Genomic DNA, 26,922 nt, shown 5'->3' with positions numbered 1-26,922 from the left:
AGTTTGTTTGGGCAGTAAATTTTTTTTATTCATTTTCTACACAGAGTAAATCTGTATCGTAACCAAAACACAATCAATCCAAAAGCTAACTTAACAACCAAAAAATACACAATTCCAACAAAAGCTGCCGGAAAGGCAGAATCCACCAGTTCCATCGCCGCGGTTCAACCTGGTTCGAAACAAGCGCGAGACCTGTAGGCGACTTCAACGAAAGCACTTCAGCGTTTAAGTAGTTTTTGGAAGTAATTATAGATTACAATAGCTCAAGTTTGAGAGTTTCAAAAGTTGCACCGGACCGGGCTTGTGTAAGGTGAGGTGGAAGCCATCATAAATAGTTGATACTACACGGGGTGATGTGTATATAGAGTTTGTTTACCGAAGGTATTAAAAGTTTTTAGTTTCGACCGAACAAAGGCTGCTTCCCCAAAGGGTTTCTTTGTTACTGGGCGGACGGCTTTCATGTGCCGCCACAGTCAACACGGGAGCGCTCTGCATGGAATGGGGTTTTGTAGCGTTCTAGATGGGTACATTCCGACAGAGGGACAAAAGGGTTTTCCGTGCAGACTGGTGCGAATCGCTTCGAAGGATTGCTGTTTCATGACTAAGGCCAGTTATGCAACCTAAATGGTGTTTGTTACGGTGATTAGTTTTCAATTAACTTATTCGTCGGATACATTTAATTCTATCATTCATCACTAGACTGAATGGTTTCTCAAATGACATTAATTATCGTGAAAGCTTATAACCGAAAGTAAATCATGTGATTGTATAGCTAATAGTTTGCTCTGAATTTTCTCCTTTCAGGTGGACAACTCTCCCTGCGTGCTAGAAATTTTAGACACTGCCGGCACCGAGCAATTTGCGTCGATGCGGGATTTGTACATTAAGAACGGTCATGGCTTTATCGTTATGTACTCGCTAACGAATCACCAGACATTTCAGGTAAGTCACCACTCGACTCTCATTGCCAAAAATAAACTGTTAGCGTTCTTACTTGATCGTTTTGTAAAACTGACGAAGCGAAGTTGAATTAATTAGCGCTTCTTAAGCCATATGGTAAAATATATTTCTTAACACTCTGAATAAAATAACAGAAATAATGTTAGAAATTTCAGATTCAATTGCACTTATAATCAAGATGTTTCCATTCAGTCAAATCCATAAAAATTTACTGAGTCTTATTAAAAATTTAACTAATTTAACATTTTCACATAACTGATAATTTTCTTGCTGCGCTGAATCCAAGTTCAATTTTCGCCATGGAAAAAAAATAAATAATTGGTTATCATTGCTGTGGAGGCAACGAAAACTTTCATAAATTATGATTTACTATAGTAAATGCCGAACCCGAGAAAACCACGCACGTGTGTTCTTTGGGTACTCGATACCGTAACATAAGCTAAGATTTTGACTATTTCCGCAAAAATATTTTTGTTTAATAGAATTTTGACAGAATGTGAACCTGTAATTAAAAATTTGGCAGAACTTGATTGTTTCTGAGCGTATTTGAAGAAAGTGAAAATTTTCTCACTAAGCAGAGCGTTTCCATGCCAAATGATGTATCGTTCAACGTTAAGTTGTTCTGATTAGCGCAAAGCGCGTTTGCCTTTTAGAATTCATATATTTGGAAGCATTATATCTCAGAAACCTTTTATTTTATGTTTATTTTGTTCAAAAACAAATTGTAGGAAACTAATACAAAATGCTTTGAGAAAGTAAACTGACAAAAAATTGCCTAACAAAAAAACAACTATGAATAACAGAAACAATGTGTTGCGTTTTACCTCTCTTCCTCTCTTCTGTGATGATCGAACGCATTTGATCGTGATCGGAAGATCTGAGGTTTCTAACTGTCGAGTGAGTTTTTTTCGCATATCATTTATTTGACACGGCACAAATACAATTGAGTGTCTGAGTTAGTGTCTGATGTTTAGCTTTTGTAGCTTTCCACGAGTTAAGCCATTTTCAAATGTCTTCATATGCGCAGAACTGCTTATCAGCCAGATCGTGTTTTATCGAACAGGACAAGTAATAATCCCGTAAAAAAAATCAACTCTCGATGCGCTTCAGCCGTTTATTCTTTGAATAACATGCGAAAAGTGACACTTCCCGCAAATAATGATTATTTGGAATTTTCACTGAACTAAAAGCACAGACTAATAGACATAACGCAAATATTCAATTAATACATCGTATATCGTATTTGACTGAAAATTTAAGATGGAGTTTGGTTCCAGTGTTACGTTTGTTAGTCTGTGCTAAAAGTATATGACGCCGCAATGAAATCATTAACACACCAAAGCGGTTCATTTACCATATGACTCAGCTCTAGTTCATCACGTTTTAGATATTTCCAAATCGACCAGCACTTACTGCTGTCGCCCCCTATTGTCGAATCGCGAGAAGTTGCGTACCTAATGAATTCAATTTGTTGAATTAAATAACAAAATAATCACAGATGTATATAGAGCAACCGAATACTAATAAGTTTTGAAGTAATTACGTAAAAGGTTTTTTTATTCGGAGTTTCAAACCCTCCTTACCTCTATTAACAAGGCACCGCAAGATTTCTCATGATACCCTCCCCTTTAATATCATAAAAATATCTTCTCAAGCGAACTATTAAATACGACTCAAAAAAACATGTTTTATTTTTTAATTGAATATTTTTCCATATACAAAAAATTTGTAGAGAATAAAAAACAAATTCAGTTCAAACGTACGAAATCATTCTGCGTGCCCAAGGTTCAACACGACACGACCGCAAGGTTAACTTAAAATTACAACAGCTTACCTTATGTTAATATACTTATTGCTATAGGTTTGTGACGATGAGACGATGAACAAAACTGCTACACGTATGAAAAAAACGTGTGATTTTCTCAGATACCTACTGAGAGGACTGTCGCGGTGCAACGCAGGTAATGGAATGAAGAAATGTGAAAAAAAGGACGGACTGCGTTTGCAATGCAAATGGTAATTCGAACATGTTCAGTAGTGCTACAGAATGCCTGTATGACAGTGCTTCCCACACAGATGGAAGATTCAAAATTTAGCCTTGTGGAAGGTGATCTCAATGCGGTCCGCCGGTTACCTCTGCAGGTCCGTCCATCATGGAAGTCTGCAAAAACAATATACAGTGCTTTTTCGATTTTATCACAGTAAAAAAAATTCACCGTGAATTTGTCGAAACCGGGAATTTAAAGAAATGATAAAAACTATATTTTTTGTGTTGTACTCAATTGAAATTTATAATATTTTGAGTGAAATGATGCACTTCTATAGTTCAATGGAATATAAGTTCAAGATACAAATGAATAAACAAAAAAAAGTTAGTTCATAATATTTTTCTCCATATCATTTTTGCGAACTTTATCACGGAATTATACATGAAATATCTATATGATTTGTACAGCCCATTCTTTAGCATGACTAGAAGCGTCTAATGCTTGGCTATGTGAAATTGTGAACCTAGATTTTATAATTTTTAAATTCACGTTCTATGAACTTCAAACTGTAGGGCTATTTGAGTTGTTAACAGACCTTCTTTCTCATCTGTTCGGATAATACATAAATTTTGCTGCAAAGTCAATGAAACACGTATTTCACGGTTCATTTCTCTCAACATTATGACACAAATAAATTGTATCAAATATGACACTTGGTTGCCCCAGAAAATTGATAAAAAAAATTAAGTTAATAAAAAAAAATACGTTCATAAGTTCATACATGTTCAAAAAAACGAGGCACATTTAAATTTCGGCAACTGGAAATACATTGCACTTGATTTAGATTTTTAAAAACGTGATAAAAACGAAAAAAAAGTGTGACAAAATCGAGCGTGAATGTGGCGAGTAGTGATAAAAACAACTGTTGATAAAATCGAAAAAGCACTGTAGACATATTAAATTTGAAATTGCCGCTCACTGCACTGTGACTTACCGTAGCTCTGCTTGCTACTGATCCAGTAAATCATCCTCTTACAACAGTGATTGGATTGACAATTTTTATTAGCTTATCTACGTGACTATCGAGAGTTATGGTTTTATACTTGGTTGTTTACTATGATTTAGATGGACGCTAGGAGTTTTTCCTGATATTTGTTCTGAAAACAAGGCCTCTTATTACAAACTCTTATTACAAACTCATATTGGTCGAAATATGCTTTTAACAAAGCCCTGCATTTTCAATACAACATACTAGCGTCACAAAATCATTATTTTCTCCGTTTTTATGGATCAAAATATCTAATGGCTTGCTTTCCAATCGATTGCTGTAAGAATTAAGAAAAATCACTGGAAACTGATTGAGTTATAACCATTTGAAAGTGAGTTTTCGTGACGCTTTCGATGTTTCTGAATTTTAAATTTGCTCTATGTTGCCGTAGGACGTTATTCTACGTCAAAAAAAAATTGTCTTAAAAATTGTTTATTTTTCATCTGGTTTGTTTAATTTATTTGATGTCTGCAGCAAAGTTGTAGATATTATTTTTGTCCTTCCAGAGAAGTATACACCGTGAGAAAAAAAAATCTTGAAAAAAAATACAAAAATTTTTTATAAATTAAACATATATAGTCATAACTCGATATAAGGCAACTGTATTTTTATTTTCGTTACGTTATATCGAGTTACGTTATATCAAAGCAAAAAAATTTTTTTTTAATTTATGCAAAAATGCTAATTGTTACTCAAAGATGCGCGGAAACCTATTTCCCATAACCTATCAGTATTTTCAAACCTTTCTTATGCCCATTTAGAAATATTTTCAGAAGCAAAAAAACAATATTTTTTTTAATTGATACAAGAGGTCATTCAAAGATGCGTGAAAACCTATTTCCCATCACCTATCAGTATTTTTTAAGCATTCCTATGCCTATTTAGGACAATTTTCAACAAGCAATAAAATTTTTTTAATTTTAATTGATTAATTGATGCAAGACTGTTGGTGATTACTCACAGATGCGCGAAACCCTATTTTCCATTACCTATCAGTATTTTTCAACCTCACTTATGCCCATTAAGAGAAAATTTCAACATGCAAAAAAAAAAAAATTTTTAATTGATACAAGATATATATTATATTATATCGAGGTATGACTGTATTAAAAAAACTCACTTCTTGAAGATCTGATTTATTTAAAACAACATATTAGCTAAACATTTTAATTTGATGAAATCATAATAAAAAAGGTTAAAATGTTAAAAAAAACAAACTTTTTTTTTCAATTATTATCACAGTGTATATTCTTTTGGAAGCACAAATTTATTATCTACATATCTTTGCGGAAGAAACTATACCCATCAAACAAACCGTTTGAACGCTAGAAATATGCGTGTATGCAAAAGTGCGTCCAAATGCAGCTGGTAGTAAAACTCATTTAAATGTCCAAAAATAGTTATTTTTACTAGTGGCACAAAAATTCAAAGGAATGGTCAAAGGCTATATAATCTTTCAGTTTTTTCTAGTTACAGTTCTAAGGCCAAACTTCAGGGAATTGTAATTATGATGCGATATTGGCTGGAGGAACGAGATTCCGATAAGTCCTACAAGAAGGTTGCAAAGCTTACAAAATAAATCCTTCCACTGACCAGAGAAATATTAAATTTTCCGAGGCAATTGTAACTGGCCATGGCACGAGGATCGAGGTTTCGATAAGACTTTTTCGGCTGGACATAATAAGTTCCTCATAGAATTAACCTGGCCAAAGGGGAACGTTATGTGAAGTCTCTTTGCAGGAAATTCTAAGAGGCTCGGTATAGTAGAGCAGTAAGCTTGACACGGAAGGAAAAACCCTCACACAAAATCACGGATATAAAATAAAAAGCGTTTCATTTATTTCAGCGGTTCTCAACCTTTTTTGGTCCACGTACCTATTGGCATTTTTTTCCAAATCAATTGTACCCCCGGGCTTGGAATGTTCTCGCAGAATTGGAGAGAGAAATAGTAGATCCGTAAACCATGTTGTGGTAGTCTAGTTTAGGTTTTAAATTGAACTATTGATTGCTACAGTCATGTTTCAAGAGCAAGGTTGATAAACAAAGAGTATTATAAAGAAAATCTGCTTTGTCCGCCATTCTATCGCTTTCGCGTACCCCAGGTTGAGAACCGCTGATTTACTTCAATAATGATATTGCCAATAATATGAAGTGCGGAGAACAGTATGTGCGGCAATATCACAATAGATCAAATGGTTCTGGTCGCAGTGATGAGTCCACACTAAGAAAAAATGAGGAGGGATCATCATTATCATCTATTGTATTATTTTTCCAAACTAAAATTTAATCTTCAATTTAGATTTAAATTTGGCGAGAATTCTAAAACATAGTAAAACATTTTTGACAAGACAATACCGTGTTGAGACTATTATAAAACTTAGCATCATTTAGTTGACTGTAGGAGGATCATGTGCGATGGGCTCTATTTATTATATCAAGTTAGCGATCTTTCTTGAATGAAAGAACTCTTGAATTGCCTTGGATAAGTTCTAGTGATATTTACATTTTTTTAACTTTTCAATAGTCATCTGTTTTAAGATATGAATCAAAGATTATTTGAGGTTTTAGTTACCGTATAATTTTATTCCCTTTGGATGGTTGATCTTTCTCGGTGAAATATACACACTATGTTTGTTTTACATGACGTTTCGGCGTACTTCAGCCATCGTCAGATCTAAAATTTTATTTCAACATTAGTTACACAACACGTACTACACAAATTTTTATTTTTAACTTACATGACAAAACAACATTCTTCTCCCACCAGTGTGGTTTGCTTACTGACTCTTTTGTTAATATTTTTTTTTATAAATTTATTATAATAAATTGTTGAAGCGGAAACTTGTAAGGCTCGACCAGTTCTGGTTAGCAGGTGTTTTGGTATGAAAACGTTTTCATCAAAACTTTTGAAATTTTTGGAAAGAATTTCTGTTAGGAATACATACAACACAGCTAGGATTGAAAATCCTACGAATTGTAACAAATCCAACAATTGCAACAAATTAAAATTGAATAAAACTAGTTAACTAGATAACTGCATTTTTTATTGAAATCTATAAATTGGTTTTTGTCATTTACTTTTTGAAGATTCGGTTTGACTTATTCTACAAATTATTTATTCATTTCGTCAAACAAATGTAGACTGCATCCTACAATAATTTTTTACAGTTGTTACTTACAATGTTTACAATGTTTTTTTTTGCGTGCTAAGCATTATTTCTAGTGTATTTTAGACAGTTTTGAATTTTTTGTAGTAGAATTGTTATGTCAATGGTTCCACACTCCACAGTGAAGATTATAATGACGCATCACACGATTTTAGGTAATTTTTTTTGTATAGCTGGATCTATACTGTGTTTTCGGAAAAAAGTTTTCTTGTTCTAAAATGCTGTGAGGGTGTATAAAAGTTGAGTTGTGACAGTAATGAAACTGAGTCTACACGATTTGGATTAATGTCATTGCAAATTCGCGGCGTTGCTTGAGTGTTTGCTGATTAATGAGCATGCAACGTGCTTCATACGATGGCAGAGGTAATGCAGTCCAATTTAAGTTACGAAGCGCGTAGAAAAGGAATTGCTTTTGGACAGATTCTACGCGTTTTTCGTTTGCTACAGCAGAAAGATTCCATATGAGAATACAGTATTTCACAATAGGTCTTACATATGTAATATACAACAGTTTGCTAGTGTACGGATTTTGAACATTGTAGTTAAACCGCTTATAAAGCCCAACATACTATTTGCGTTAATCATGATGGAGTTATAATGTTCTGCCAAAATACTTGGTGTCTAGGATCACTCCTAAGTTCCCAATAATTGCATTTTTGTACAGTTTGATTTCCTAGATATTTGAGCTTTTATTTTTTGACATTGAGTTCAAGTAGGTTTTTATTGCACCAAGTGTAGAATAAATTGACTTCTTCCTGGATTTTTTTTTTCTTCGTCGAAATTGCTGATTTCCAAGAAAAGTTTGCTGTCGTCTACGTAAATCAATATATTTATTTTTGAAATATGAAGGAAATTTCATTTACGTACAAAATGAAAAGAGGTGGAACCAAATGTAGACTCTGGGGCACCCCAGAGGTGACTGCAATAGGTTTTGAAAGTTTATTTGAGATTTTGTCTGAGATTTTATAGATATAACTGCAGCCAATACAGAAATTAAGACGTCAATCCTTGTTTTGCAGCTTGAAGAGTGACCATTATCATCATCATGTCGTTTCGGTTATATGCTTTACTGAAGTCCGTGTAAAGGGCTTCTACGTGTCTACCATTATCCTTTGCATTAAGGATTAATGTTATAAATTCGATCGTAAAATGCTGTAAAATGCATGCTGTTGCTAAAGATATGTTCGTTTTATTTGTTGTAAAATTTTGACATTTACAAAACCACATGTTAGGAAAGTTCACATCTTTCAATTTGGGCAATGAAAAGTCATGATGGATCGATATCGTTTCCTGTTCACGGTCGTCCTTAAAGGAAAACGGCCCAATGATTCCACCAACCCTTAACCACACCTAACTGTTGTTTTTTTTCTGAATGCATAAGCAATTCTTGTATACCAGATGTGGCAATTTTGCCTATGATTGATTGTGGTTCCACTAGACCGATTATGATGATCATAAAATGGTCGTAACAGGCGAAACACATTTTTCACAAAGTACGAAAATTGTACGACAGTGCTACAAACTAGAAAAAAATCAACCTTTATAGGAATAAACGCTTCTTTGAAAAAAAAAAACTTCTGTGTTTAAAATTTCCAGTTACTCTTATTTATATGTATGTAGTTGACTTTTACTAACCTTTTACTTTACCTCCCTTCCACAGGATATCTCCAGTATGCGAAATGTGATCAGTCGTGTGAAAGGTAGTCAACCAGCACCAATCCTCCTAGTCGCCAATAAACTAGATTTAGATTGCCAAAGAGAAGTTTCAACAGCAGAAGGTGAGTGCAAGCTTTCATGGGTTTTGTCTTATCATCATGATGAAAACAGTGCTGTACTAGCAGGAACGTAAAACCCCGTGGCCAGTGTGGTCCATCTGACGAAAGTCACCCAATCCAGCTGGAATGAAATCCAATTTCACATTTTTCTCTGCTTTTACGTGGATACTTTTTTCACCCGTCACCTGTTGACGTTCTGCTCTTGGCGATGTTTTAGATGAATTCGAAAATGTTATGGTAGCGTAGTCATATTATTCTGATGGTAGAGCTTCCATTGGTGTTAATTACCAGTGAGTGTCACACATCAGAAGAAATGAAAGACCTGCTATTAAACCATGTCAACCGTAAAAATAATATTCGACTCTTCGTCCAGTGACGAGAACCGACTTTGATAGCATTTCTCCTATAACAAGATATTCTTTATAGTAGCTACTCCAGTTACATAGAACAGCTTTTGGAAAGGTTAAACCATCAATCGCCCTTTATAGTTTCTAAGAAAATTGACTGTCTTTTTTGGGATGCTTAAATCGATCATCATAATATTCAACCCACGGCAACGTTCCGCCTTAGCGCGAGAGCACAACACCGAGTAATGTGAAAGTGAAAAAGTACCTCGGGCGGTGGCAAATTTCACAATATTCATCTCCCACGTTCGGCTGCATGCATTCAGCCTCGAAAGTATTCCTTCCGGAAGCCGTCGTCACGGGAGACAAATGATGGAAAAACGCAACATTTGGTAAACTCACCACCTCTCTGGCCGGTTCAGACACTCTGGCCGGCTACCACACTAGATCCCATCAGAGTGCTTTCCTGGGAATAGAACACAGCGTCATCCGTTGGATCGGTGCCAAATTTAGACTTCTCTTTAGATTTATCTTTCCCTTTGGAGGAAAAGCTGAATTTTATTGAAGTAAACTAAAGACTCATGAGATTTTTTGTCAAACAATAACAATTATATAGAAATTGATATGAAAATATGTGAGTGAAATTTTACTACATGAATTTATTTGGAGTAACATCTAAAATAATACGTATGAAATGAAACCCGAAAATTTTTAGGTGAATTAAGCGAAGTGTCTGCCGGTGGACATGGACGTTTTCGTTAATGTTACTCGTAGCAAAATAATAGAAAACCGGTCTGTTGGTTGAAGTCGGTGTATGTTCTTGGAGCACGATGATGAGCGAATAAATGCGGGGGTGCTGCTAGCTGTTGTAAAATGGAAGACAAAATGTACACAAATTCGGCGCGGCCTTGATTGTTGATCATATGAAATTTGTTTTCGTTTTTTTTCCTATGTTGTTGCTCGTTGGTTGTCATTTGGTTTCTTTTCACCACTAGTTCGGTTTTGATATTTGATGTAGTGTAAACATATTTGTTCTGTGTAGAGTTGAGTTGAGTAAAGTCGAAGTTATATAATGATATGCTGGGAAACATTTTTTCTAATTCGAAATAAACATAGTAACAGAAATCAAACATAGGAACAGAAATCTGTAAAAAGTTGACGAATTTGTGCCTAATTGCACGAAGATCAAGAATAGTATTTCAAACAGTAGTCTAATAAAAATAAAGTTAACACGAACATTTTATAATACATTTAGTTCCTGAAACAAAATTAAAAATAGCGCGACTTGTCTTAAAGTTAGCAAAATGGAATTGATAAGTAAAAATAAAACTTTTCTGAAGAAAAACCTCGCACATGTGAAAGACTGCAAAGGTTTGAAATTATTTTCCTTTTCAGTGCCTTTCAATATATATTTTTTACTTCTTACACGTGGTTTTACAGCTGAAATAGGAAAAGATTCAAATCCGCAGCGCGCAGGAAGATGCAAATTTTCCACCATTTTCCTCTGCCACTAGTGGCTGGCTGACTGGCGGTGAAAATAGATTTTGCAGTTTGCCCCCCAGGCACCAATTCATACCGAACCGATTCCGAAAGGTCGGCAGCTGCTTTTGCTGCTCCAGTGTGCAACACAATATCAACTGATAGTGAAGTAGAAGGCCGCTGCGCTCTGGTGGGAATCAATTTGCTGGAAGCAGCAAAAAAAGTAGCAGTTCTTTACAATCGACAAGCCAAGAGTCGAAATATCCATTTTCTTGTTCATCTTCGCTACTGGGTTGGAAAAACTGCTCTACAGCACTCAGCTGTATATGGTGTAAAACGGATGCCGACTTCCAAGAGAAAAAAATAATAAAATATATTATTGACGATGTGATTTCCACATTTTACTGCGTTGTTTTCCATGGTCGAATGAAGGGCAAATTAGAAAATGGAAGTCAAATATGGTCAAAGTACTAAAACGCTCCGGACTGTGGCTGTATACAGTAAGGAGATTGCCGGTTGCAAAATGTAGGACGAAGCCAATAAACAGCTGCTACTGATGTTGATTCGAAGATTCTCCTGTAAGAAAGGCAGCACCAATGGAGCAATCGGATGTGTATGAGCAGGGATTCGAGGGTGAGGTGGAATGAAACGGAATGGAATTTACTTATAAAATAGTTGTTTAGCTGGAAGAGTGGTTGCGAGAGTGGCACGGGAACGGGTGGACGCTGGTGGTTGTGAAAATGATAAAAGCTGATCCAAGTCGGCAAATCTGTAAAATCGTAAATACGAAAATAGGAAAATAGGAAGCGGGATGCAATTGGCTGCATTGGCTTATTGCGTTTGCTTTCCTCCTTCCGCCCGAGAGAATCGAATTCTGTATAGAAGCAAGCAAACTGGCACGAAGGATGCAAATCAAAGGCGATGCACGGCTTTTCGTAAGCAGACGTTGAGCTTTTCACGTATGGTTTCGTTTTGGAGTTGTTTCCGTTTTGAGGGTTAGTTCGAGTTTTTCCCGTCAATTTGCTAGTAAACGTTTGTTGAGGGTTGTAAAAAATATTCAAATGAATTTTAAAGATACAGAACAAGTCGAGAAATGCATACAAATTATTTTAATATGACTACTTCACCGCCCGGTTGATTAGGAAAAAGATATTTTGCGGCATTTATAACAATTGCCGTTTTTTATATAAACCGCTGAGAGAACTATTCACCAATGTAGGATCATTGTTTGTTGGATTGAAATCAACCGTTGCTATGCAAAGTACTGCCATATATAACAAAAAACAAAAATTTATGAGACTGATCTTCTCAACATTGGATACTTTAGATAAATTTTTAAATTTATTACCTACAGATAAATTATTTCTTGAAGCTTTGGTTTTATTATCCGGTTTTTATTAATATATATTTACTTTTTAATGAACTTTACGAAACATAAATGTTACGACCGTCTCTGTCTCGTCTCGATTTAAATAATTTGTTGGTTAAAGAATTTTTCTAGAATTTTGATGTGATTGTTTGTAAATAAAACCTCAACGCATCTGTTTGTTATTGTTCTATCAGCAATGCACTTTAAAAATTCTTATCGATAAGAAGCCCTCGCCGCTTTGTGTAACGATGGCTTGACAAAATCATTTTTAATTGAAAATCTTCAGACGGTAGTGATGCTGTTAACAGCGTTACTGTCGCCTGACGATTTTCAGTTGAAAATAACCTTAAGTATTGACGGAGACAGACGGCATCCATGCAGTACGTCACGCATATAGAATGAAGAGGGAGTTAAACAAATCGAAACCATATGTGACGTAGGAGAGAGTATGTGACGTCACATGAAAAATATTTAAAAATAAAGAATTATTTAAAAAATTTTTAGTTTATTATGTTATATTCTGTATCTTTTCATTACTTTCATCAACCAATTTATCAATTTGTTTAAGTAGATCTTATGCTTCAGGTTTGCGCAGAAATTCTCGATAGAACGCAACTGGGCGGGTTCGCCGACTTGAGGTCCATATCGATAATCAGCCGCTCCATCTCCTCCAACGATCGCTACGAGTAATGGGCCGACACCAGATCCGGTCAGAACACCGCGTCTTCACCCTTAGTGGTATGATGAACGACGCAACTTTTGACAGACACCTCGTACTATAAGTTTTCCCGCTCAAGGCTAGTTCGGAACGAAAAAAGAGTGGCTTTGACATCTCTTTCTCACTGATTTTGTAAAATACGAAGTGCCCTGCCAGTCATTGCCATCCAGAGTGAGAAAGGTTTCGTCGATCATCACCGACGTCACGTCGTGATTCGCCGGGATGATCGACTTCGCCATCTTATTCAGTCGCTGTGCGTCATTGCCTGCCGCTCCGAGATCAGTGAACGGGACTGCCGCTTCCTGACATGTAGGTTCATGTTCGCCAGGTACTTTTTCACTGTTTGACCGATTGCACCAACCTCCCGGCCAAGCGCATGTAGCGATGTTAATCCATCAAGACCCCGTGATATCAAAATTTTTCAGCATCTTCCCCACCTTTTCACTGAGTCCCGGTACATACGGGAGCGAAACGTATTTCTTCGGTTGTTCGGTTTTTTGGTTGCCTTGGAGCGTGTTGTAGAGCGTGTTGTTCATGTTGTAGTAGGATAGAGAGCATAAAGACCGCGAGAAAAATTCTGCGTAACAACAACTACCCGGAGGCGCTAATTCAACGGACTCTGGAGAGAAGGGTTCACTTACTCTACAACACGCTCCAAGGCAACCAAAAAACCGAACAACCGAAGAAATACGTTTCGCTCCCGTATGTACCGGGACTCAGTGAAAAGGTGGGGAAGATGCTGAAAAATTTTGATATCACGGCGTCTTTCAAGCCGTCGGATAAGGTGAAAAATGTGATTTTCACCAAACTGAAGGACGCTGTACCAAAAATGAAACAAATAAATGTTGTGTACAGCATCCCATGTGGCGCATGTGACGACAAACATTACATAGGACAAACATCACAAACATTGGAAAAACGCATTGGACAACATAAAGACTCCATTCGTACTAACACATCAGCAACGGGACTCACGCAGCACACTCTGGAGCATGGCCACAGTTTTGACTTCTCTCGAACGAGAATTCTAGAGAGAATCAACAACAATGTGAGCAGGCTATCTGCTGAAATGCTCCACATAAAAATGAACAGCAAAACGACAGTGAACTTACAACGTGAAGTGGACGGTTTCTCCAATACATACAACAACCTGGCATACAAACTAAAAAACTAAAAAACGAGCAACAACGCACACAACGACGACGGAAGAGAAACGAACGCAAAGGAGTGACATAAGTAACAGCTGATGACCACCCCGGGGGGGGGGGGGGGGGGAATAATTTAGATTTAAATTGCGCGCTTTGATGGATTGACGCAAGGCAGCGAACTAGTGAGTGTACCTTTATAAAATTTTTAAAATTTGTTGTAATTGTTTTTGTTTTGTTTTTTTTTCTCTGTTTTTCTGTTCATTCAATAAAGTTTCTGAAGATGGCCGAAAGAAATCAAGTAGGTCGAAACGTAAAGAAATAAGAAAAAGGTTGTTTAGTTTCACCGAAAAGCATCAATTTAAACCCGCAAAACAAAAAAAAAAACTCCCAAACGGAGTAGCTTAACTTTTTTTGCCATCACGGTTAAAGTTCGACTGATAGAGTTGACATTTTTTTCTGCTGACTCACGGAATACTATGGTTGATACTGCATGGGTTAATTCATCCGTGCTTCTGAGAATAAATCCATGAAAAATCAGCAATTGAACTGAGTAACGTTTAATAGTTTTATTTCGGGAAATTCTTATTATGGCGCGATATTGAAAAGAGGAACGAATTTTAGATAAGACTTCTTCCTCTTGACATGATAAGGCCCTCTTAGAATAAACCTGACCAGCTTGAAACGGAAGGGTAACATCTCACATGCAAGCACGAATATAAATGATAATAAAGATACTGTCAATAATATAAAGTGAAGAGTACAGAAGACACCTGGGCAATATCACAATAGATCAAAATGGTCGCTGTGATGAGTCCATACGAAGAAAAAAGCGCGTAGAGCGCGTTCTACTGCTCCAGTCCATTCAACAACATGAAAACGGCTTACTCGTACCATGATTTTAAACCCTCTAGCGTTATTAGAATCATTAGTCTCGTTGGAAACTATAACCACCTCTATGACATCGCGCCATATTTCAAGGGCTAACATCTGAACGTATGTGTAAACGAGACAGCATGTCACCGCCACTTTTCATACAACTTTATCTGACAGCTGATAGCGGCACGAGTTTGAGCCCAGGAAATGAGTTTATTATCTTTCACTGTATTTCGGTATACGGATGTCATAGGCTCAATTATAACTGAATTCTACGCTGCCTTTAAATTTGTAAATACTCTGAGTCTGCAAGTTGTATACCCGAATCATATCTCGAATAGCCAAGCCTACAAGCAAGTCGATGTTCCATTTTGTTATATCTAAAGAATTTTTACACGCAGAGAAAATAACTATTGAGTTCCATAAGAACCCCTTATGATTTTGCGCCACAAGGATTCCTTATAAAAGTCATAAGTTTGGCTTATGAATCGGACGGAAAATTTTGTTCTCGACTGCTAACGATTTTCATAAGTCATACTTATAAAATTTATTGGTCGTAGGTTTGCATGTTATAAGAACAGACATATCAAAATCATAGCTTTTCAATATGAATTTCATGAACAGATTGATATGAATATCATTAGTTTAATGTTATAAAGCTTAGATTTGCTGCCATGAAATTCATAATACTAGGGTATGCTAACATGTTTTGTTAGAAAAAACTTTTTTACACTAGTTCTTACTGATTCTTTACTCGCAAATATTACAAATATATAGTTAAGAGTACAAGTAAATGGAGTTTAAATTTCAGGAAAAAAGTTCGCCTTTGATTCCTCTTGCCAAATGTCGTCAGCGTTGTCCTTTTTAACGATCACAAAATTTAATAGTTGCTAGAATAAACATAAATGACATTATGTATATCATATACCTATAGGGTTTGAAAAGAGGTACTTACAGTTTTTTGCTCAAATTTTCACCTGCTGACACCAGCTGTGCAAATTTCAGCTTAGCTTTATCCAAAAACTTTTAACACTTATCTGACGGTGCACAAATCAACAATTCTGGTCTGCCATTGTGCAGATTTTATAAGATATGACTATGGAATTTTCACAATTTTGCCATTTATGAAAATCATAAATTACGCGTATGGGATGCACATAAGGTTCATATGAAAATCCTTAAGTATACTTATGAAATTTATAAGCTTGAAATGCAATGCATAAGTGTCTAATGAAATCAAAATTATGCATGTTCATAAGTTCTAACTTATGAAATTCTTAAGCGTTTTCTCTCAGTGTACAATTAGTATTTGGTCGCATAAAATAGAACATTTCTCAGTAAAGCAGTAACGTACAAAAAAGGGAACAATGTCATTTTGTAATTCTTAAAGGGAAATATGCATAAGGGGAATATGCATAAAAATTGTTCGTCAGCTATTCGGATTTTTTTTAGATTTTTTTTTTTTGTGATACTACCCTTACTAACACGCAGAGAATCCTGAGTAAGAATCCCCAGGATACCGACTAACACGGTGACGGAATCGTGAAAGGAATCGCGAATACGATCCGGAGGATTCCCACTCACGATTCTTGTTCAAGAATCCTATAGCCATATACAGGGCATTCCTGAGGATTCTTTTTTCAGGAATCCTTTTCAAGGACGCTCACGAATCGAATGTGAGGAATCCTAGAGAATCTATGCGAATCGTATGTGTTCGTCCGGGTAATTGTGGAATCATTTTTGCTCGTAGGTCTCGATCCATTTTACCCGCCTTTCGTGTTCCATTGTCAATAACCATCAATTGTGTGCTTCAATCTTGATTAATTTTCACTATTGAATAAACAAACCATTCGTTTCAAAACGGTGTTCATTATTTCGCGATGTAACAACTAGAGGCGCTGCAGTGAACAAAAAAAGGCCAAATTGTAATTGGAACAGACTTTCAGCAAACGAGGCCTTCCAACCAGTCTTTTTGCATTTTGTCGTCCTCCAGATCCATGTGGAACGCAACGCAACGTACAATCGCGCGCTCTTCGCTTCTAGGACTCACCATTCTTTCCAGCCGCGATGCCGTCTTTCAGCTCGCCCATAGCTGCTTTTATCCGCCTATTGTGTTAATATCAATAAGCAAGTTTCCACCTTTATAACAGGTATTGACGTCCGGTCATCGAGTCTTACATCCGACATTCCAATATCTTAGCGTATACCAGTAATGATCGGCCAACCTACCGAACATCAAATTCGTGAGCGACGGTATAGTCGTGCCGAGGCTAAGGTGGAGGAAAAGGTTACGAATGAGAACCTCATTGTGATCGCCAACGTCCTAAAAGTGAGCAAGACATGCTGTTCAGGGCAGTCATGCAGCAGTGCCTTTTTCCGAAGAGGTAGGAGCAACAGAGACTGATCCTGTTGCGAGACCCATCAGTATATAGACCAACCTGTATGCTGGACACTGCGGACGAGGTGGCCAGGTACACAGAGGTTGTTAACGATTTGGCAAGTAGCCGGTTCGGTTTCCGGAAGGGTAGATCCACGCTTGATACTATTGTCTTCCTTCGCCAGGACGGCGAAGATTGCAATCCAGTGCAAGAGAAGGGGTATTCACTGTTGAACGTAATCTTCACGCTAGACGTAAAGAATACATTCGATAGCGCCAGCTGACATTCCATAGGGCTCGTGCTTAAGAGCATACACGTACCGGAGTCATTTCACAAAATATTGGAAAATTATTTCCCGAATCGACTACTAGTTTACAACACGGAGGATCAGAAGTGCGTATCCTGAAAACTGGATAAGATGGAGGCCACGGCTGTGGATAACCGTAGATCAAAGCAACAGGCGGTGCTCGGAGTTGGAGACTGCACCATAAGCTCAAAGCGATCTTTGAAGCTCTTGGGGGCCTGAGTCAGTTCAACATTGAAATCGGATGAAATCGCCTATATTTTTCACTAACATTGAGTTTAAATAATAAAATTATGTTATTTTGTTTACATATTTTCCAACCAAAAAACTTCTCTAGGCTCTAATTTCGGCCATAGCATTTCTTAATTGGCCACTTGAGGCTCCTATTTTGGCCAATTCGCAAAATAGTAGAATTCACACGAATTTATTTCATAATTTTACTTCCTCGCCTAATCAACCTAAACGCGCCATCCGAAACCCTGCGGACGACATCTACGTTGCAACTGCCTTTTCGTCGCACCAACTACAGTGCAAACAATACCATCATTGGTATTCAACGTGCCTTCAACCGTGTGCCATGTGCTTTGGATTTTCATTTATCACATTATATCAAATAGCGGTGCTGTAGTAATACAATCTTACTTATCCAAAATCAGTTTTGTGTTTTCACGAATCTTATGGAATATCTTATGACAGCCCGAAAATCTCCGTACTTTTCTTGTTTTGCATCAATGTTTATACGTTACCATCGTTTTGTTTACATATGGGCAGTATCAGGATTATGAATTGTGGAATTGCTTTGATATGTGACCAAGAATGGATCATTGATCGTTTTTTTAAGCTTTTGTTATTTTCGATATTGCAGAGAAAAATCATACCATAATGCCTATTTTTTTATCCATGTGCTGTAGTAAGTTGTGCCTGATGCTGATAACAAAATTTGTCATAGAAATGTACAAACTTCAACAAGGTTATGCTCTAAGAAAAATAGCTTGCAAATTACTTAAACGTTAGACTGTACAGTAAACCTGAGAGAGTATAAGTAGTTCCTTTACTAAAAGTAAAATACGCATATGTGTTTGCTAATATATTTGTCGAAAAATAGGGGAACTGCTCCATTATTCATCTCAGCCCATATATTCATCTCATACAACATTAAAACACAATTGAAAACAGAAAAAACGCATATTTTCCAACTAAATCAATCTGCTAATCCATGGAATGGATTCTTCTTAGTTCACTTTAGATTTCTCATAAAGTAGAATCCTCAAAAACTCACTTAAAAGCTCTAAATTTGATATTATAGTCAGGCATCTGCACTCGAAACTCATTTATTTCAATCACCTACCTCAGAAAACAAAATCCGCGTATTGTTTTATACGGCTACAACGTGACTCGTTCCGCAGCCAACCAAAGCTTTTTTCATCACTAGCGTACCACTTGTTATTTTAATCACTGAACAAAATCACTCACCACACTGAGAATACTTTAATCTTTGTAACGTTCACCTCAAATTTCCAAAAACCAGCTTGAATTAGCAGAAATATATGAGATGAATTTCTACAATTCCTAAATTTCAACTGTATGTATTTTTATCTGTTTTACTGCCTTGAAGAAAATCAAAAGTTGCCAAATCAGTTTCTGATAATACGAACAAATCATACTAAAATGTTGAATTATTCCGACATAATTGACGTAAATGGACAGCACTGCAGTGGTTACCTAGGTTACCATATTTGCACGTAAACAACTACAGCGGATATCTAGGTAACCTACTACGACGGGCTGCGGCTACGTTCATTCATGATAATGTGATTCATTCATAATTAACAGTGCACTGCAGTGTGATGAATATGGGGGCGTCGTAAGATGAATTATTGAGCAGTGATTTAAGTTTTGAAATGGATATGGAACCGTTGTGCAAAATGGTTTGTTTTACAAAATTCAGGATAAATCTAGCTAAGTTTACTAAATATACAATACTGATCGATTCTATGAGAGCACGTAAGCGTGTTTTGTTTATTTGTTCAATGATTTCATGAAAATTTGTTTGTTTAATCTGTGCATTCTTCGTGAATATCGGCTTAATGAGATGAATAATGGAGCAGTTCAACTATCAGTCGTTTCAATAGGAGAAATTCAAGATACTTTTTCACAATTATCAATTTAATTCTATCATGGCCAAAACTGGTGCTATGGCCAAAACCGGTGCTTCTATCCTACTAACAGCTACCGCAGTAAACTGAAAAGTACTTACAGGCCTTTGTGCCTGAAAATTGCAAGTGGGTATCGTACGGTTTCATACGATGCAATCTGTGTCTTGTCCGGCATGATGCCTATCAGCATTGCCATCAATGAGGACAAAGAATGCTTCTATTAACGTGACACAAGAGGCATACGAGGTACCAGACGGTCATCTTTGATGTCCCGAAGGCAGTGGGAATAACCAAATCCATGAAGGATAGATGGATGCACCGACTGATTCCGGAGGTATCCGGGTGGGTCGGTAGGCACCATAACGAAGTGAACTTCCACCTGACACAGATTCTGTCAGGCCATGGTTACTTCAGGCATTATCTGCACGGGTTTAGACATGCGGGGCCCCCCAAGTGTCCCGAGTGATTGGAATCGAGTAAAGAGGACTCCCCTTTAATGCTCAAGATAGACGGGTTAAAGCAGTCCAAAGTCTGGAAGAAAATGAGAAACTGCTCAAGGACTTAGGATCGAATGTACGGAGTATCCGTCTATCTCGCAACGAGGAAATGATCATTGAGCTCCGAAAGCACGCCGAGAAGGTCCTGGGGAAGGACGTGCAAATTCGTGCATCTACCTCAGGGATGACTTTCCAGCTTAAAAATACTATTGCGAGGTGGAAGCGGTCATTGACGCTATTCACCTCCGTGAGGTTCCGATGGGGACCCGAGTGGTTATATTCCTACTTCCATCGGCAAATGAAAACCTTTTCCCGAAGGCAGTTTAACTCAAGGATGGGTGGTCGGTAGGTCCTTTGGGCATATTTCAGTAGTCGGATGTTCGCTTCAGGTTTTTTTTTTATTCTCGCTTATTTTCCGTCGGTCTAGTTCCGCCACTGTTGTGGCCAATCACCGACGCCCAGGGAGGCGACTCCACACCCAGGACCCTAACTTACGACCCGTTTATTAACGGACCGGCGCCAACGGCTTTCCTTCCTCATGCGATGGAAGGCGTGATCCCAGAGATTTTTCGCCTCAGAAAATCTCCCGGTGTCGGCTAGGATTGAATCTAGACCAGTTGGGTTGGTTGTGAGTGGATCACGCCACCTCACAACCATCAACACCTATGTCGGCGGTGGGATTCGAACCCAGGCGTCGAGCGTGGTTGGCGGAGACGTTACCAACCACACTAGGCCCCCGCCCTTGCTTCAGGTTTTTTTTGATATAGGCTATAAGCCCAGAACCTGCAAGGGGCTCATTATAAGCCAGTTATGCAGGCGTGGTGGTGGTGCAGGGTTTAAAGCGATAGACTGATTCGCAAGGGCCTGAACCCTTTGCCTGGTACCACAAGTGGGCCACGGACGTGTGGTTGACAACTAAACGTGAAACACTGCTATGTAGCAGAGCCTCTGAGTCGTGGTCGGGCATCGTTATTGCATCGGACCCCTACGACATCTCTCCTGGAAAGGGTAACTAAGTTGCGGATGAATTCAGTATGGCAGTAATATGGACGACGAGCAGATTCTCGGTTTAGGAGGTTGTGTCAACCTTAAACGAAGGATACGCGGTTGCCAAACTGGACGAAGTATTCTTCTGTAGTTGTTATGCTCCGCCACGTTGGTCTATCGAAATATTCACCCAGATGGTCGATCTTGTTGGAAGCTCTGCCAAAGCTCAATCTAGATCATACATACAGCAGAAAAAGTGCGGAGATGATCATCGACGTGATATGTTCCAGCTCAGAACTAATCATGAACTGGAAAGTAGATGGCTACACGAGTAGTGACCACCAGAGAAGAGGGTACGAAGGGGGCAAATGGCTCCGCCTAGGTGCTGACTAATTAGTTGTCACACTAGGACTCGCCAGCCTAGGAGTGGAAAGTCACTGGTACACTGGACCTCCGCAGTTCTTGCTTTCGTGTAAGACGTATTTTCCATAGGCGTATTTTCGTCTCTGTAATGCTGGAGTGTATCATAGGGGGACTTTTTCCACGTCACAAGCCAAGTCCTTGGTTTCCAGCTGTTTTACGTCTGATGTTCCAGTATCTTGGACATAGACCAGGGATAGTCGATCAGCCTGCATCCAATTCGTGAGAGACGGTAGTCGTATCGAGGCTAAGGTAAGGGTTTCGTATGAGGAACTCATCGTGATCACTAAATCCTCAAAGATGAGTATAGCACTGGGTTCGGATGGAATCCCGAACTTGGCCACTGAGACGACTTTAAAAGTGGGCCCGGGCAGTTAGGCAGAAGAAAACTGCGAGCAAGGTGCTTGAGGAGATTATTCTCAACAGACTTGTGAAGTACACCGACGGTGTAAATGATCTGGCAAGTAACCGGCTCCCGGAGGGTCAGGTCCACACTGGATGCTATTCTCTCCGTCAACTACTTTCACAAAATATTGGACTTCATGCCAAGCCTTAGTATACAACGTCGCCATTGCCCTTAAAAAAATATTATAACAGGTAGAGCTTCGCAGACTACGTGGAAAAGTAAATGAAAGAATATACTTTTGTACTAGCAGAAGCTGTTTGAAAACCACTGGAACAATGTAAATTTTAACTTTGGAATCAACAAGAGAGTGAGAAGAAAAACCCTTTAGTAAATTAGTTTATGAAGTTCTAATATATTTTTTAGAATGTTAGTTTGTTCTACTGGTTACAATTGCTATGCATTTTGTTGTTTTCGTTTTCCTGCGCGTTTAATTGGGATAGATAAATCACATGCTGAATGAAACGTTTGTTTCACTACGCAGGTTTATTTTACGATTCTTTCCTAGTACTACACCGCGAACACTTTCATTGTATACGGATACATTAATAATTAAACCCAATTTGTCAATGAGCTAACCGTGATTACTCTTTTCTCCCCCCTCTCAGGAAGCGCCCTCGCCGAACTGTGGGACTGCCCGTTCATCGAAGCCTCCGCCAAGGATAGGATCAACGTGAACGAAGTGTTTGCAACCGTTGTCCGGGAAATGAACATGACCTCCGAGAAGCGCCAGAAGAAGAGTTACTGTTGTTGTACATTATTATAGAAGTGGCATTAAAAGCGTAATTTTAACCCCCCTCGTAATCGTAATTTAATACTATGGTAATTGAAATTAATATAATTACAAGCTGAAGAACAGAAAAACAAAACCAAGCGAAAAGGTGACAGAAAAAATCACTATCCAATTGCGGCCTGATTGTTGCCGCCGAACTTTGTAGGTGTTTTTCGTCGTTCAAAAGAAACACACATTTCGAAGCCAGAAGCAAACTGGAAAGGAACGAATGCTTAGAGAATAATTTGTGAAAAGCACAGGCTGAAGAGAAAAAGGCTTCGAAACAAAAAAAAAACTAAAAAATGAAACTTATATACATATTAAATGTAATGATAATAATTAATGGTAAATTAAACTTTACACACCGAAAGAGAAACAATTTTTGCGAGGTAGGATTTAATTGTGCAGCGCGCTAGAGAATGCAAACAGGGCTAGGAAGTAGTAGAAGAGTAGGAGCAAGCGCGTCGAGGACAATTTTTAAGGGTGTATCATAGGGAAACAAGTAGTAGAAGCTGAACGATTTAACTGAAACTGGCACGAAGCTGGCAAGACAGAGAACGAGTGTAAACTTGAGTAACCGTTAATAAAAAAAAGAAACAAGTATGAGTGATATAGAAGTCAGAGTCGAACCGCACGTCTGTGTATGTAAAACGAACGATTACATTGATAAGGAAACTAAACTGTTTAGGGTATATTTTTAGCCAAGATGTAGAAGGAAAAGCCTGTTTTTCCATTAGTCAGAATCAATTTCTTTCAGGTAAAGATTGAGAAAGAAAGGCCTGCTCGATGTATGTTCTGTTACGTAAACCGATGATCAGTTTGTTCAATGCTATTTTCGCCTCATATTTCCCAGGCTGAAGTACGAAAACTGGCAACAGAAATAAATGAAAAAAGTCTACGAATGTAAGTTTAGATAATCTAGCTATTTTAACTACGTTTCCGGTATCGTCCTACAACGTTTCATACACTATCAGAATATCTGTCTATTTTTTTAAGAAGAAAAAAAATGAAAAACCATATCTGCCAAACTTATTTTTGAGTACCATGTAAACTGTAGCATCTTCATTTTGTAAAATAAAAACGTTATCTTTTCTCTGAAACTGAACGATGAGATTTGAAGTGGGGAAAAAACATTGGAAACTGATAAATGAGAAAACCCGAGTGATTAAATGCATGTGAATGCAGCAAACCAACCATTGAGTAAAAATTATACTGATCAATATGAAATCATCTAGAAATATGAATAAAGAAAAAATGGCATATACAGCATACATATAGGTGTAATAAGAAGGCAAGGAAACAAAAAACAACCTATTTTTATCATTACATTTTTGTATACACAACTGCAGCAGACTTTGAAAAAAAAAACACCCTCACGAATAGTAAAAACGGAAAAAATACATCAGAAGCAGCAAGCTGAAGAAAAAACGGAAAATTCCAATAGTGAAATATCAGATGATAAAATGTGTAATTAATAAAAAAGTGAAACACCGAAAATAAACTGAACTGAACGGGTGTCGTTATTGGAAGTTGGAACAGAAAAGGAAAATAGGCTTAAAATCCCTACAGGAGCCCACAGTGCAAACGTCAGCGTAGGTGAAGCACAAAGCTCGTCAGAAAGCTTCGCAGATGCTTTCGAAGCACAAACCAGTTTGAAGGTTTGACGGCTAACATTGTATGGCGCTGCTGTCGCTACACCAGGGAACTCTAGCTGTGAGTATAAGCATATGCGAATCATCGCTGTTACCCTCGCTCTGGTAAATTTTGTAACATGTTGCAATTTATGAATTGAAAATTCATATATTTTGTTGAAAATAAATTTCACAGTTTTACACTAGGTATCTATCTATATTGAATCACGAGAACAACCATAGTTTATATAATAAATGTCTAACCACAGACTAACAGACGTAACATTGGAACCGAGCTTTAGAAATCCGTTAATCCTTTGAACATAATCACGAATGTTTAAAATATATTTAGAACTTACCGTCTAAGGATGGACATAAAAATCCATATTTCGGCACTCTACAGCTTTGAGAGTATGTAGTTCGGGGTATTTTCTGTGATCTCGTGTTGCAATACGTAGATAACCTGTGTTCTGTTTACTCAAATACTTCTAGAGAACCAGCAAATATGTCTTCGTAAACAAGATGCGAAGTTTGATGAAATTAGCGTTTCGGTTTTTGGTATAACTTTTGCCACGATTACATTTCATCAAAAAACGCACCTTGATGAGCGGCATTTTTGAAAGATAGACAAATTTACATTTTATCATAACAACAAATGCAAATATCTTTCGATTTAGTTTACGGGTCGGGTACGAGACATAAAATCAGTGAACTCAACACAATTTCAGCCAGTCTTGTTAACCAGCGTCATTTGAAAAACCTTCGCCATGCGAATCACTATCTTCCTCATCCTGGCCGTCATCGGAACGGTACTTGCCGGTAAGGTCAACGAAGCTTTAATCCGTAACACAGGAGATCGTTCCGCAACGGATGCATCGCCTGTGGTAGGTGACACCAAAGCGGTTCCAAACCCACATTTAATTGGGGCACCCAGATCTTTGGTGCCGGATAAGGAAACTACATCTACTAGTAGTGTAGTTACGAAACCACTTCGTGCTACACGTCAAGTCGTGTACGGTCAGTACTATACTACCGAGGACAGTGACATAGTGGACAGAGAAAAGGATTTGTCTCGGCAGCGCATAGTGAATTGAAAACCGCAAAAGCTATGATGAAATCTTTTTGAATGCAAAAGCTGTAGTAATTCCCTAGATCGGTGGTGTCACGAAATATTTACTAAACATTTATTTATATCATATTACATCAATCTACTCATCTCGAAGGTTAGGCCATGAATTCGAAGTTACCTGCTAATTATAACATATCGACAAACAAGGTGATTCAGCCATGTTCTAATGAATTATAGCTGGTGTGTGATTGCAACCCGAAATTGATTCTTCCCTTTCAGAACGCAGCGCAAATAAAACGAACTGGAAAACCCAGCTTTGTCAGCACTTCCATCTTCAGCATCCTTTGAGCAGTACTGTCTTGGACCGATCGCCAGCCATCATGAAACGCGCAACGATTGTGCTACTGTTACTCGGTGTGATTATCGGAGCGCTCCACGAAGTCGAATCTCGTCCGGATGAAGCGATTATCCTAGCAGCGGTTTTCGACTCGACGGAGGATTACGGTGAAACTACTACGACGCAGCCGAGCCTTAATAGCAGCGGAAGTGGAATCAGTACCACGGTGGCAAATCATCGTAACCTAACTGGAAGTAGTGGTATCAGCACCACCACTTTGGCAAATCATCGAAACCAGACTGGTCACTAATAAGTATACTTCTATTCTATTTCTATATCTTCGTACATACTGTGAACTACGTTTTCCATAAGTATCGCTAAATAAATGCTCTGAATCTCGAAGGTCACTGAAATTAAATGGTGAAAGTCCTATACAAAACGTTTAGTGTGGAATAACTCTTGCTCTTTTTCATGTGCAGAAACAGAAACAAACAAATATCAGCAAAGTCGGTATCGCGAATAAAGCTATGGATTACATAAACGTTGTATGAGTATTTGAACAAAACCAAAAAAATATTCCAGCAGTGCACAAAACAGTCAACATTAAATAAGTTTAATTGCACAGTAAAAATTGTGCCTTTAAAAACATCTTATCAAAATCCGTTTAGTAAAACAAGAGTTTTTTTCAAAATTACTAAACGAAATGTTTATAATAGAAGAACTTAATAAATGAGAATCTCATCAATTCATTAAGAATGAACTGTTGATTTACAAACAAATTTTTAGACCGTCATATTATTCAGTGCAATCTAGTCAAACCATTGTTTAACAAAGAGGAAAACGTTTCAAAACGTGGGCACCAGAATAGATTTTCCCGGATTTTGATTACTAGATAAAATGATTGGATCCTAGTTACATCCCTGGTGTAACATCTCTCAGAATTTCACCTTCGTCACAATGTTACGGCAACGCACTCGGTCGATAGCAGTTTGTTTCCAGTTTGTTAAGCGTCCTACATTTACGAGATCTTGCTTCCATGTTGCAACCACCTAGCTCGTTGCGTGCCTCTACGTCTTGTACCGGCCGGATTCGAGTCGAA

The 26,922-nt window shown here is 37.8% G+C and overlaps 1 protein-coding gene and 1 long non-coding RNA gene across 2 annotated transcripts in view; both read left to right on the top strand.

Moving 5' to 3' along the window:
• LOC129721591 (ras-related protein Rap-2a) overlaps positions 1–24,292 on the top strand; it is a 273,953-nt gene extending 249,661 nt beyond the window's left edge. The window contains exons 3-5 of the mRNA XM_055674342.1: positions 805–942; positions 8,824–8,941; positions 22,623–24,292. Coding sequence (XP_055530317.1) covers positions 805–942; positions 8,824–8,941; positions 22,623–22,780 — 414 coding nt within the window. The 3' untranslated portion in view covers positions 22,781–24,292. The remainder of the gene's footprint in view (positions 1–804; positions 943–8,823; positions 8,942–22,622) is intronic.
• Positions 24,293–25,158: 866 nt separating this feature from the next.
• Positions 25,159–26,602, top strand: LOC129724113 (uncharacterized). Its single transcript, XR_008727870.1, has 2 exons — positions 25,159–25,693; positions 25,766–26,602. It is a non-coding gene; the product is annotated as an uncharacterized LOC129724113 (long non-coding RNA).
• The last annotated feature ends 320 nt before the right edge of the window (positions 26,603–26,922 follow it).

The sequence above is a fragment of the Wyeomyia smithii genome, chromosome 2 (genome assembly GCF_029784165.1).
Source record: "Wyeomyia smithii strain HCP4-BCI-WySm-NY-G18 chromosome 2, ASM2978416v1, whole genome shotgun sequence".
Classification (NCBI taxonomy): Eukaryota; Metazoa; Arthropoda; class Insecta; order Diptera; family Culicidae; genus Wyeomyia; species Wyeomyia smithii.
This window is presented reverse-complemented; position numbering and strand designations above follow the sequence as displayed.